This window comes from Sorex araneus, chromosome 7 (assembly GCF_027595985.1).
Source record: "Sorex araneus isolate mSorAra2 chromosome 7, mSorAra2.pri, whole genome shotgun sequence".
In the NCBI taxonomy this organism is placed as follows: Eukaryota; Metazoa; Chordata; class Mammalia; order Eulipotyphla; family Soricidae; genus Sorex; species Sorex araneus.
The window spans coordinates 48,478,271-48,492,305 of NC_073308.1; the positions used below are offsets into that span (position 1 = coordinate 48,478,271).

General features: G+C 37.7%; 1 protein-coding gene across 1 annotated transcript; it reads right to left on the reverse strand.

Moving 5' to 3' along the window:
* Positions 1 to 143: 143 nt before the first annotated feature.
* Positions 144 to 10,763, reverse strand: APELA (apelin receptor early endogenous ligand). Its single transcript, XM_055144603.1, has 3 exons — positions 10,489 to 10,763; positions 9,154 to 9,243; positions 144 to 2,407 (listed from the first exon to the last, which is right to left on the reverse strand). Exons 1-2 carry the CDS (start codon positions 10,559 to 10,561, stop codon positions 9,155 to 9,157), a joined length of 162 nt encoding a protein of 53 aa, XP_055000578.1. The 5' UTR covers positions 10,562 to 10,763; the 3' UTR covers positions 144 to 2,407; position 9,154.
* Positions 10,764 to 14,035: the final 3,272 nt, after the last annotated feature.

Sequence of the window (14,035 nt, forward strand, 5' to 3'; positions counted from 1 at the left end):
TTGATCATTTAATTTATTTAGGTTTTAAGACCATACCTAGTGGTGCTCAGGATTACTTCTGGCAATGCTCAGGGGAATACATGGGGTTAAGTGCCAAGAACTGAACCTTGGTCAAGTGAGTGCAAGGCAAGAACACTAACCACTGTGCTCTCCAGCCCCAATTATTTATTCATTTATTTTATTGAATCACCATGAGATAAACAGTTACAGAGTTGTTCATGATTGAGTTTCTGTCATCACAATGTTCCAACACCCATCTTTTAACCAGTCTACATTTCCCACCACCAATGTCCCAGTTTTCCTCCCTCCTATGCAGCCTCCCTATATGGCAGATACTTTTCCTCTCTCTCTCTCTCTCTCTCTCTCTCTCTCTTTCTCTGTGTGTCTCATTTTCCTTTCAGGCACTGTGGTTTGCAATAGTCACAAAATTTTTTAATTAAATACAAGATATGTAGTGTCAGGGTAAACATGAAGGCTATTCAGTCTTAAATTCCTCAATTAAAAATAATTTTTTAACATTCTCTGTTATGATGAGCATCTATCTCTTCTTGAAAAAATATGTTCTTATATTTATGATAAATATAATTTTAAAATGATTAATAATGCATTATTATTATATCATCACTACAATGTACTTGTATACTGGAATTATAACTTATATTGAAAATTATCTTGTATTTTCCAAAAATATTCATTTAAATAATGAGGTAACCCATTTCATACAACATGATTGTACAAGAATTTAATTTTTTTCCAAAAGACACAAAAGCTGTAAAATGGAGACATGCTCCACATTTTCATTTTAAATTACTTATATGTATTACAATTTTTTAGTTAAACATAATAGAAGTTAATGATTTAGAGCTTCTCTCTGTGTTTACAAGGCAAAATTTTTAAATCAAGGTAGGACTTTGTAAATTTCCTATTGGGAATTATAGTAAAATAAAATAAAACCTTATAGCAACAAACTAACAGTTAATAAATAAAAATTAAGACCATATTTAACATCTTGGAAACACCTGATTATTAGCGCATTTCCAATTTAGACAGAATGGTTTCCTTTGGTAATTATATCCTTAAACTCCAACTGAATTTTTATTTACAATTTTTACCACCATAGTTTGATGAATATACCTAACCAAATACTAACAAAATGAATGTTGGAAAGCTACTGCTTGAAATTTTGTTGGAATCATTATATTGTGTGTTTTTCCTAGGCTTTTGGGCAACCCCAGGCAGTACTCATGGCTTATTTCTGGCTCTAAGCTTGGTGATACGAAAGACTCTTGAAATGCTGCAATTGAACATGCAAGGCAAGACTGTACAGTCTTGCGGGCCTTGAATAATTACAGTATTGTACATATAAACTTTAAACTTTAAACGCCCTTCTAAGGATCTATCTGTATAAATGAATTGAGAACACTGAAATAAAACTTCAAAAAAAAATCAAAAGTATCTTATACACTTAAGAGTAAACGATGAGTGATTCAGAGACAACCATTTCAGTTTTAAATTAAAATGAACTGCACTTAGTATTTTAAACTTTCGTTTACAACTTAAAGTGGGTATCATTCAAAATAAAACTTTCATAAACATTAAATCGTTTCCTAATAGTGGAAGCAATTAATAACTTTGCTTTTACGGCCCCCCAAACCAAAACCCAAAACAAAGATGTTGGGGATCTATGTAAATACTTAATGAAACAAAAATTTTCTTCCTATTCTGTAAAGCCATGGTCAATGCACTTGATTTTAGATTACTTTTTCTTTTTTTTGAGTCATACCCAACAATGCTCAGAGGTTACTTTGTATCAAAAAGTAATTCCTGGCTCCGCACTCAGGAATGACTCCTGGCAGTGCTTTCGGGTGGAAGGGGGTGGATAGACCATACGGGATGCTGGGGATCGAGCCTGGGTCTGCTGCCTACAAGGCAGATGCCCTACCCACTATCTCTGTACCACCTCTCTGACCCCCAATTTCAGATTTTGTGTGTGTGTGTGCGTTTAATTACTTAAACATATAAGTTTATTTAAACACTCCTGGAAATTTATCAGAATATAAAAGAAAGAATTTGAAACTGGACTTTTTACTAAAACAGCAAATATATTTTTCTTATTAACCCATGTAAGAATTATATGCAGAAAAATGAGAGAATTTTTGTTATGCAGATAAATAATTACGCTTCAAAATAAAAATCTCTTTTGATTTTGTTATCTTCCTCTAGAAAGAAACCAGAAAAAAAAAGCTCTACATAACTAGCAGACTATCCCAAGCATTTTTAAATGATTTCTTTCATCCAGGAACTTGTCTGCAATCATACTACTGAGCGGTGAGTATCTTGTCTTCACTCCTTAGCTTTCCTTCACTCCTCTTCTCCTTGCAGACCCATGAAGTTAACCAGAGAAGACCTATATTTGGAAGGCAAAAGAGAAAAGAACACATTGTGGTAAGAAATGCGATACCCAGAAAGTTAATTTACAGGTTTATTTTTTTTAATTTTAGGAGTTTATGAATTATGAAAATTAGCCAGTGCTTTCCAGTGCTAAAGGCAACTTTGTATCAAAAAGTAGAAAACAAATAGCACCTTCATTTCTTCAAAAATTTGAAGTTAGGACTGAGGATGGACTTCAGTGGTAGAATTCTTGCTTCGTGTTTGTAAGGCCCCGGGTTTAATCCCAAACACCATAAGAAAAACACAAAAATAAGGAAAAAACATAAAACAAAAACAAAACCCAACAAACAAATCCCACTCAAAATCTGAATTGCACAATATAAAGATGCTCGGCATCAAATTATAGTTTAATAGCTTCTATTTGCTCAATGATTCACATTTTTCTCAATCAATTTTTGTATTTGTTTTTCTGTTTTTTTGTTTTGTGTTTCTCAACCAATTTGTCTTTTGCTTTTGTGTTTTGTTTGATGGTGCTCAGGACTTATTCCTGGCTCTGGGCTCAAGTGGTACATGTTGCTCAGGTGGTGCCTGGTCTATCTCATGCAAGGCGAATACTCTTCCTGCTGTAGTGAGTACTCTGAGTACTTTCTAATACTCTGGCCCTGCAACAATTTTCTTAATATTTTGGATTTGATTCCAGCTATTTATAACAGGCAAGACAGTTATTTGGAGCAAGCCAAAAAATGATAACATGGGCTGGGGTGATTACACAGTGGTTTGGATCCTGGGAATCCCATACTGTCCCCCCAAGCACTGCCAGGAGTCATTCCTGAGTAGAGAGCCTGGAGTAACCCCAGTACAGTCAGACGTGGACCAAAATTTATTTTTGTATTTTTATTTACAAAAATAAAACAAGATAATAAAATCAAGGGCTGAGTGAAAGCTCAAAGGTCTGAGCACATGCTTTACATGCAGGAAGCACAGGCTAATTCCCAGCAAAACATGGTCCTTCAAGAATTGCAAGTAGCACTGTAGCTCTATTGTCCCATTGTCCATCAATTTGCTTGAGTGGGCACCAGTAACATTTCCATTGTGACACTTGTTACTGTTTTTGGCATATCGAATACACCACGAGTAGCTTGCTAGGCCTTGCCGTGCAGGTGGGATACTCTTGGTTGCTTGCCGGGCTCTCTGAGAGGGGTGGAGGAATCAAAGATGGGTCGGTCACGTGCAAGGCAAATAAATGCCCTACTCGCTGTGCTTTTGCTCCAGCCCAAGATCTACAAGTTAAGACCCCAAAATTAAAAAAAAAAAAAAAAAAGACAATCATATCATGGATCCTACTATATTTTAATGCTAGGTGACTATTTAATAGTACTTAGCAATAAGTTTTTGGTATAAACTAGGGAAAAATATGACTAACTAATTTTTATTTAAGAGAAATATGGATCTTTTACAGAAAACTTTCTGATGATGTGAGACAGCACTTTATTGGCTTCTAGAAGTCAGCTCCATTGCTTTCCTGACAGTAACTGTAAGGTACCAGATATAACAAAAAGGTGCAATATGCTTTTCCAAGCAATCTAAAGTCCAAACATAAAAATGAAGTGAATTCTTGGTTTACCAGAATGGCAAAAATTAAGATAATTGAGAAGATGCAGTATTGGCAAGAGTATGGGACATAGGCCTTTTCATGACTTACTATTTGAAGTATAGAGATTTGAAGCTTTTCTAGAGAGCAATATTCCACTAAGCATCCATGTAAACTCAAATAATTTGAAAATGTTTTTGAATAAATAAATTTGAATAATTTGAATAAATATATGAATAGTCTGGTGGCCACTTAAAAAATTCAGGCCAGGGAGTTAGTTCAGAGGGCTGGAGAGCAAATGTTTTTTATGTGCCATTCCCCCAGCTTCAATTCTTAGCACAAATGGTCCCCTGAACCAAAGGCAAGGCATAACCACCAAGCATGCAGCTAAGAAGCGACCCTGGGCACCACCAGATATGATAACACCTCCAAACCAGCAGAGAGCAACAAAATTTTTTACTCTGTAAAGAGCTCTGTGAATCCTCTTCTCAGTTAAATAGACAAGTGAAAATTGTTATTATTTTTTATTAATTAGTGACTCACCATGATGGTACAGTAACAGATTTACACATTTTCATACTTGTGTGTCCCTCATACAATGTTCAAGCACCTCTCCCTCTACCAGTGGCCATTCTCCACCATCAGTGAACCCAGTATCCCTCCCACCTCCTAATCCCATCCCCCCATCCCGGGCCCCCCCCCCCCCCGCCTCTGTGGCCATCGTGTTCAATCTATAGTCTACTTTCAGCACGCATCTCCCCATCGAGCGGGTCCTCCAACCAGAGCTTGCTTGATGTTCCCTTCTCTATCTGAACTGCCTTTTCCCCCAGCATGTGAGGTCAGCATCCAAGCCATGGAGCCAACCTCCTGGTACTTATTTCTACTATTCTTGGGTGTTAGTCTCCTACTCTGTTATTTTATACTCCACAGATGAGCACGATTTTTTTTTTTTTAATATCTAAAGTTGCGATAGCACAGTGGGTAGGCCTTGCATGCGGCCAACCCAGGCTTGACTCCTCCGCCTCTCTTGGAGAGCTCGACAAGCTACTGAAAGTTTCTCGCCTGCACAGCAGAGCCTGGCAAGCCCCCTGGCAAGCTCATTATGCCAAAAACAGTAACACAATGGAGGCATTACTGGTGCCCACTCAAGCAAATCGATGAGCAATGGGATGACAGTGACAGTGACAAAGTTCTTGAACATTGTTTTAAGATTGCTAATGGTGAAACATTTATCTCCGTGTTATATAGATTGAATGTACTTCTCTACAATTAATGTTTGAAACTAGATCTCCAGTATCTGCAAAGGGGGCTTTAGGTCACAGGTCTGGAGCTCTCGTGATTGGGATTTGTTTGTGTTCTTATAGAACAGAACTCAGAGAGTTCCCATGCTCCTGTCACCAGTTAAGGACGGAGCAGAGAGCAGGTGTCTGAACCAAGGAGACTCTCAGCAGACAATGAATCTGTCAGTGCTTTCTTCTTGGACATCCAGCACCGGAATTATGAGAAATAAATAAACTCACCTGCTTTATGCCATGTTGTTAGAGCCGCCTGAATAGATTAAAACAAAAAAATATCTGCTAATGACATGACTCAGAAATAGTAAATAAGAAGTCTTATCTAACAAACTACAAATATGTTTCTGCTCCTCTTTGTCTATTGGTTTAAAAGAGCTGAAATTATATCAAAAGATTATCAGGGCTGAGAATGTGACTTGGTGGTAGTGTACATGGCCACAAGTGAGGCCCTCGTTTTGATCCCCAGCATTGTAATAAATAGAACAATTATAGTAAAACCGGATACATAATGTATATGTGTAACTGCAGTAGAATTGAAAACAAGAGAGAATAGTGCTAGATAGGTACTTCTCCATCTTAATGAATTCAAAATAGAATAATCTGAAGAAGATCTTGGTAAGTTGGCATTTACATGAGCAGACAGTCCTTGAGCAACCACTAAGAAAATAATTAAGTAGTAAAGTATATATCTGGCCCTGATGGGCCTTGAACACATAAAGTGAAAGAAGTCAACCACAGAAGAAACAACTGTAAAAATCAATTTATATGTTGAGTCTAAGATAAGGAAATCTATAGACAAACAGTAGATTATAAGTAATAGAACGATTGAAAAATGTCTGCTCGCAGTGTCCCTGAGCACCAATGGGCATGGTTCAAAAACCATCAAGTGAGCTAAAGATCCATCCTGAAGGGTCTTAAGCAGTTCTAAAGGGTTAATATGGAAAACCAAAGCTAATTGTTTATTTTACTTATCCTTTAACAATCTTACTTGACCCTACCTGAATCAAGTAACTACATGTGATTTTTATCTAAAGTGTGCTGAGAGTAGAGGGTGATGGGCGAAATGAAAAGTCTGCTTTAGAGTTGCACTATGAGGTTTATGTGACTTTCCCCAAGAGTCAGGTTGCTTTGTTTTAAGATATATTAAGTATGTGCAAGTATTGGGACTGGAGGAATAATTCAAAGGGGCAAAGCACACGCTTTTCATGACAATCCTATTTCCACTGCTCTCTGTATGGTCCCGAGTACTGCTGGGAAGCAAAGAATAAGCCCCTAAATACCACCAGGTATAACTCAAAAACATTTTTTTACAAGTACTTAAGACAGTGAGAATCTCACTGTAAAATATTAAAGTAGCACTTATAATTATAAGTGCTGGCTGAGTAAGAATTTGGAAATTACAGTTTATTTTGCATTAGCTCTTATGCTATTAGTAGATTCCAAAATGGGAATTTTACACATCCTTCAAAGAACTAGAACTGAATGCAGGTCCAGTCTAAACACTGAGAAATTAATGTTGTAATCTGAGCAGGTCTTTAAAGCAATCAGCCACATTTTGGAAAGGATTGTTATTATTCAATAGTTTATATAGCCTTTGTTTCAATTTCCCTCTAGTTTACACATTTGGTTTATAGGTCAAATTTTCACTTAACGTTGACAATTCAAATTTCACTACTCTGTTTTGTTTACTTGTAAGTCTCGTTTTTATGGCAGGTGATTTGTGGAGAGAGCCAAATATAACCTGTGTGGCCAACTAAAAGCTTTTATTTACTTTCTGCCAGTATCTTTCTCTGTATATTCAGGAATTCCCTTGCTATTGTGAAATGCCATCTCTGTCTTTGTTATTTGTGGAGGAGTGCTAGGAAAATCTTGAACTTCTTTACTCCCCCTAAGAGTAGATTTTACAATTATTTATATGTGAGACTGAAATGCTTTATTGAAATATACCAAAGGATTTGTTAACACATAAAATCCTTTCAAAGCATGTTTCAGTCCCCATTAATTGGTTTCCTGGGAACATCTTTTTGTATCTTTTTGGATTCCTTCAACAAACCTATTTTTCAAATTTTGATAGCAAAGAACAATTTGTTACAGATACAGGCATAGAGAAGTTGGCTTTTTGTCTTAGTTTTCCTGATAAATGCTTATGACTTAATTGCTTGTCTTTCATTTAAAGTTCTACTACCCAGCATCTGCTCAGTCTGAAAAGCTCTTATTAAACAATGGGCATCGAAATCCTCCTTTCCTCTGAATGAATAGTGTAATAAACAGTCTACAGACCTGACTGAATTAGCTAATTTACCAATTGCCTGTGTCTTTAAGGCTTGCGATTTTTCAGGTAGACATTTAATATGAATGAAAGAGATTTAAAATAATTACAATGAAATACTAAGTTACTTGTTTTTTTTTTTATGAAGAAACAAAATCGGGCAATTTTTGACACTACTGTTTGAACTCAAGTATGATTATTGGTGATGGTGGCATAAAATCAATGACAGTTCAGTGAGTGTTTATAAAAATGGCAGAGCCAAGTTGTATTCAGAATTTATCTTTAAGGATGCAACCATCCATCCATCAAGAATAATTCTATGATTTGGGGCTGGAGCTATAGTACAGTGGGTAGGGACCAACCCCAGTTCTATCCCCGGCATTCTATATGGTCACCCCAATACTACCAGGAGTAATTCCTGAGTACAGAGCTGGGAGAAAACCCTGAGAGTCACCAGGTGTGGCCCCAAAAGAAAAAAGAAATAGAAATAGAAGAAAAAGAAGAAGAAGAAAAACAATTCTATGAATGAAATGAAGCTGGGAAGCTTCCATGTTATCATATTAGGTTGATTTTATATTTAAAAAAAGGGCGGGGGGGCAGAGAGATATTACAAAGCCTTTGCTTTGCCCTGATTTGATTTGGGGCACTGCATAATTCACTCCCAGGAGTAACCTGGACTTACGCCCAATACAGAGTCAAGAATAACCCCAGCCCTACAAGGTGTGGCCCAAAACTACCCACCCCTGGTCCCATACAAAAACTATTTTTATGAAAAATAAGCAGCATTTAGTTGGTGTTAGGCAAAAAAGGAAAATGTAAAATACATTTTTTGTCTTTGGGGGTTTTGTTTTTGGGCTCCTTCAAATTTTATTTGTTGTCTTGGGAGGTTTGGAGCCACACCCAGTGGTATTAAGGGATTACTCCCTGCTCTGGCTCAGGCATCACTTCCTGGTGGGCCTGGGGGAGTCCTATGGGTTTCTGTTTACTGCTGTTGTTTTTCTGGTGCTGATGACAGAACCTAGGGCCTGACACATGGGTAGTCAGTGCTCTTACAGTTTTAGCCCCTAAAATGCTGGATATCAGGGAATTATCTAATGTTTTCAAAAATATATTTTCAAAGATACTTCTATAATTCAGTTCTCCTAATTTTATCTTCTATGTTGGTTTTGGAGCCACTCCTAGCTAGCGAGGCTCAAGGATAGAATATTCCTCACTCATGCTTCCTTCCAGCAGTACTTGGGAAAGCCGTGCAGCGTCAAGGATCAAACGCCAGCCTCCATCTAGCCTGTTGAGCTGTGTCCTCACACCCATGCTTGCCTGCTTTTTAAATATGAAAATTCTCAAATGCATAAAATGGTATCAATCCCACATTGCTGTCACTGATTCAACAAGCATCAAGATTTTCTCTCTATTTCATCCTCTATCCCATTCAATTCTTAATTTTCAAACACCATCCCATTTTACTATGTTGTTGGTTCAGCCTCCCTTAAACCAGCCTCACCGCAGGACTATTATCATGTATCACAAAATGTGAATGAATGTTGTTTGGTATTATCTTATCTGGACCATTGCCTAAATGCAGCAAAGCAATTTTCTGGGAGAAATACCTCAGGGAAAAGGCACCCGTGAATGAAGAGGCCGACATCTCCTCTTATGGCAGTTTTTCCTGTATGATTTTCTTCTTGTTGCTCTAGTAGCTGAGGGAAAAAAGAAGAAATATTGGAAGCAATTTCCCTGAAAATTGTTATGTTTGAATGTGTTTATGATATAAAAATAAATGTGATGCTAATACATGAGTTGCATTTCTACCAGTTCCTTATGTCAGAATCTGCTAGAAATAGTCTTTTCTGTCTTATATGACTTATTCCTGAAGTTTTCTTATGTAGTGAGTTAATAGCAAGTATTTTACATGAACATTGCCCAAGGTGCTTAGTATTCAAAAAAAAGTAGAAATAGTTTGAATAGCAACTGCTATAAACAGTAAAAAGGGATCAGTTGCTTTCAGAGATTCAGATTTGAAACTCCTAATTTATGTAAAAGGGCGACCAGACAGAGGACATCATTTAAAGTAAAACACAATGATTTTTTAAATCAATTATGAACCATTTTCTGCTTTAAAGTGGAGCATGTTTTCAAATGAATTATCTAGCACATAAATATAAATGTATTTCCCTTTTTATTTCATTTAAGTCCTCTTTGTCTTAATCTAGAAAACTATAATTTTACTTACCCATATTTTAAAAATCCTAAATATTTGGATTTGGAGTAAAAACACATTAAAATAATTGTTAGCTATGCTTGCTGCTTAGTAAAAACACAGTTGTTATCCTTGGAAAATATAGCAAGCTAATCATATTATTATCACCATAGATATTTTTTACATAGATATTTTTTGACATTTTTGGTTCCGTAATCAAAATAATACTGGAAATTACCTTTTTTTAGAGGTGACACATAAGTCATTATAAGAAGAAATAACTATTAACCTAATTTAAAATTTCATCTACATTTGCAACATTATGATTTGCATATATGGTTCATTTCATTAGCCTTGATGTACTCCTGTCAACATCCTTTTTAAAAAAACTGCTTCGCAAAAGAGACCAACTTGGATTTTACTTAAAATCTATTAAGTTTCCTTATTTCTATAAGGGCCAGGCTCAGCATTTCCAATCTTCTTATTTCAACTTAAAAACACTACAGTAGCCTAGGAATCAGTTTTCAATCATATAGAAAAGTACTTCTAATACAGTTACCATTAAAAAAAAATTCAAAGAATACATCTAGCTAGCACACTCGCGAAATCCTATATATTAACTAACCCCACTACTCACAAGTACATCTAAAGGATTTTCAACATAAATGCAGTCACACGCAGAGACCCACAGAAACAGACGAGCATCAAAAACAACTTAACTCCATAAAAATGACCAAAGTCTTACCTGTTCTCTGTCCATCCGTAAGTACAAGACTCAGCAAAAAAATAACTACAAAAAAGACTTGCTGAATTCTCATGTTTCTTCCTCGCTGAAGAAAGCAGTAGCTCTCAGAGAAAACAGGCAGTGAATAGTCCGTGCAACTGACTGTTTAAGTAGTTCTCCTCACATTCTAATGACAAACCTCGGAGATCTGCCAGCTGCACTTTCCAAAAAGGTTAATGATCACATCAGACAAGGTTACTGGTGCGCGGCGCTGTGGTCAGCCTCCCCCGGCCTCAAACCCCTCCTCCACTCCTCTCCTCCTACGCTCCCCCCCTCCCCTAGCCGCCCACCCCCCGCCGTCACTCCCCTTTATTTCCATAAGCAAATATTGGTGAAATGAAGCATTCCAGCGTGCAGTAACTTCAGAGGATGTTACTCAGAAAATCTAGGGGAAACTGACTTCAAGTGACTCTGGATACGGAGAACTCTGTGTAACACGCCAAGACTTTGCCTCTTCCCTCTCTATTTGCATCTGTTTAAACTTTGCATTGCCCATATCGGTCCCACATGCAGAATCCAATGGAAATGACAGGAAGTCTCTCTTTTGTCCTTTTCAGAAGGATTTCTGAAGCTCTTACTTAAGACGCCCACGGGCTTTGTGGCGGCAGAACTTGTGCTGCAATGAAATACTTTCTCTTTACCTATCCTACTACAAAGTGGTGGCTATTTACTCCAGATTTTTTAATCAGTCTAATTTATCTAATAGCGTACATCAATAAGATGTTCTAAAACAAGTGTGAAAATGATTACTTTTTTTGGGTTTGTAAAATGCAATTTAAAAATAATGGAAATCTTTTTTTTTTTTGCAATATTCCAGGGTTTGTTTTTTATTTGTTTTTATTTTACTTTTTGAATTGAATCACTGTGAGATAGACCCTTACAAAGCTGTTCATGATTAGATTTCAGTCATACAATATTCCAACACCCAACCCTCCACCAGTGTACATTTCCCAGCACCAGTGTCTTCATGTTCCCTCCCATCACCCCCCACCCCCTTCCCCTGCCTGCCTCTATGGCAGAGGCTGTTCTTCTGTCTGTCTCTGTCTCTCTGTCTGTCTCTGTCTATCTCTGTCTGTCTCTGTCTCTGTCTCTCCCTCTCTCTGTCCTCTTTTGTGGTTTGCGATATTGATACTGAAAGGTTATCAAGAATATTCCTTTACCTAGGGTGTATGCCTTGCAGACGGCGGACCAGGGTTCGATTTCCAGCATCCCATATGGTCCCCTGAGCACCATCAGGAGTAATTCCTGAGTGCAAAGCCAGGAGTAACCACTGTGCATCGCTGGGTGTGACCCAAAAAGAAATATATATATATATATATATATACACATATATATATATGTATATATATATATATCCTTTTACCTACTTTTAACACTCAGTTCTTGTCCAGCAAGATTATTTCCAGGGTTTGTTAAGAAGTTCAAAGAAATCACAAATTCATGAAATGTTTCCTGTTTAAAATTATATATTTATATACATATAGATAGATACCTTGCTAATGACTATCACAGAAATTAGAGATACAGAGCATCTTATTTTATCTCTCGGTGAATTCAAATGACCTGAAAACAGCCTAGTGTTGCCTTTTGATCTCATGTACTGTGATCTCTTTTTGTTTTAAATGCTCCCTTCCTATTACATGCAACAATAAGAAATGGAAATTATTATACCAATGAGGTATACAGTACAATGGTACTATAGATACCCTCTGAAGAATAAGCTGAGACCCTCAAATCCAAATTGTTAATAACTTCTTAAGAACTATCAGGAATTTCACTGCATTTGGCCTCCCTCAGTTGAGCTAGTTGGACAGAGCCCTGGGATCTCTGAGGTTTTAGGTGGGGGTTCTTCATTCCCCCTATTATTTTCTCTTCATCATGGTTGCTTTTGCCATCATTTGGGGTCACACACATGCTGGCTGTTCTGTGTATATTTATTTGGCTGTATATTTGGTTGGGATGCTCCCCAGGACTGGCACAGCTGGTTGTGCAAACTCAGCCACTGTGCTTGCCAAGGACGACACCCCTTTAGCGGTGGTACTGCACATGTGCTTGCCAGGGGTTACTTTGGTGCTCACACATGCACAATTCTCCTGAAATAGTCCCTGCACATCTTTTAGTTAGGGTGCTCATCAAGGGTTGCACCCTCTTCTCATTTGTGCTCCACACACTTGTCTCAAATCACCTTCATCTTGAGTCACAAGTGCAGAGCTTGCAGACTCAAAATTACCAGCATTGTCCCAAGTGCATACAACAACACCAAGAACTGAACCTACATTACAAGGCAAACATGCCTAGTCACTGACTGTATCCTCCTTCTTCTCTGAGGTCTAAACTTGGTGAATGATTTGTGTTGCTCTTATAAGAAAGTCTGTAACATTCACTGCCTGCTTAGTTATACTTGTCCTTTATAATTGACACAAGCATGCAGGAGTTTTAGTTCTAAAAATACTCTTACAGCTTCTGACTTGCTAATAAAGCTCTTTCTAGCCTTCCTCATCTTTTTTTTTTTTGCTTTTTGGGTCACACCCGGCAATGCTCAGGGGTTACTCCTGGCTCTGCACTCAGGAATTACCCCTGGCGGTGCTCAGGGGACCATATGGGATGCTGGGAATTGAACCCAGGTTGGCCATGTGCAAGGCAAAAGCCCAACCCACTGTGCTATCGCTCCAGCCCCTAGTCTTCCTCATCTTATCTCTCAATTCATTGACCCAAATTCATCAAGCAATACTGGAATCGGACCATCAAAATTGAGAATTCATTATCAAGTTTTGCCTGAGACTGTAAGTTTGCTCCCTGGCACTGAAAAAAAAAACAAAAAACAAAAAACAATTGTGTGTATGTATACAAGTGTATAACAAAATAATGTATGAAACACATAAGATGCAAGAAATTTTATTATTAAATTATTGTTTAAGAAATAGCTATGGACCAGAGGATAGTACAGCAAGGAGGGCATTTGCCTTGCATGTGGCTGACCTGGGTTCGATTTCCAGCATCCATTTTGATCCCCTGAGGCCCTACTAGGAGTAATTCCTGAGGAGTGCAGAGCAAAGAGTAACACCTGAGCATTGCTGGGTGTGACTCAAAAATAAAAATAAATAAATAAATAAAGAAGTAAAAAGCCAAAAGGAAAAAAAAGAAATAGCGAATGATGAGAGATAGTTCAATGGGCATGGTTTGCATGCAGGGGACCTGGGTCTGATCACCACACTACATGCCCTCCACCACAGCATCACTGGGAATGACCATGGGCAGCTAGGACTAATCTCTGAACAATGCTAGGGGTGGGCCCTCCCCAAATAGCAGCAACAACATCAAAAACACAAAAGCAACACAAAACAACAACAAAAACACAAAAGCGAGAAAACAATAAACACTTAAAATTCAGGGAGATAACTCAAAGACTGGAGACATCGGGCTTTAGAGGGGCACTGGGATGGGATTTTGTGGGGCATTGGAGGAAGTCATCCCACAGTTGGCTCCTTGTTCCAGGGATCAAGTGCAG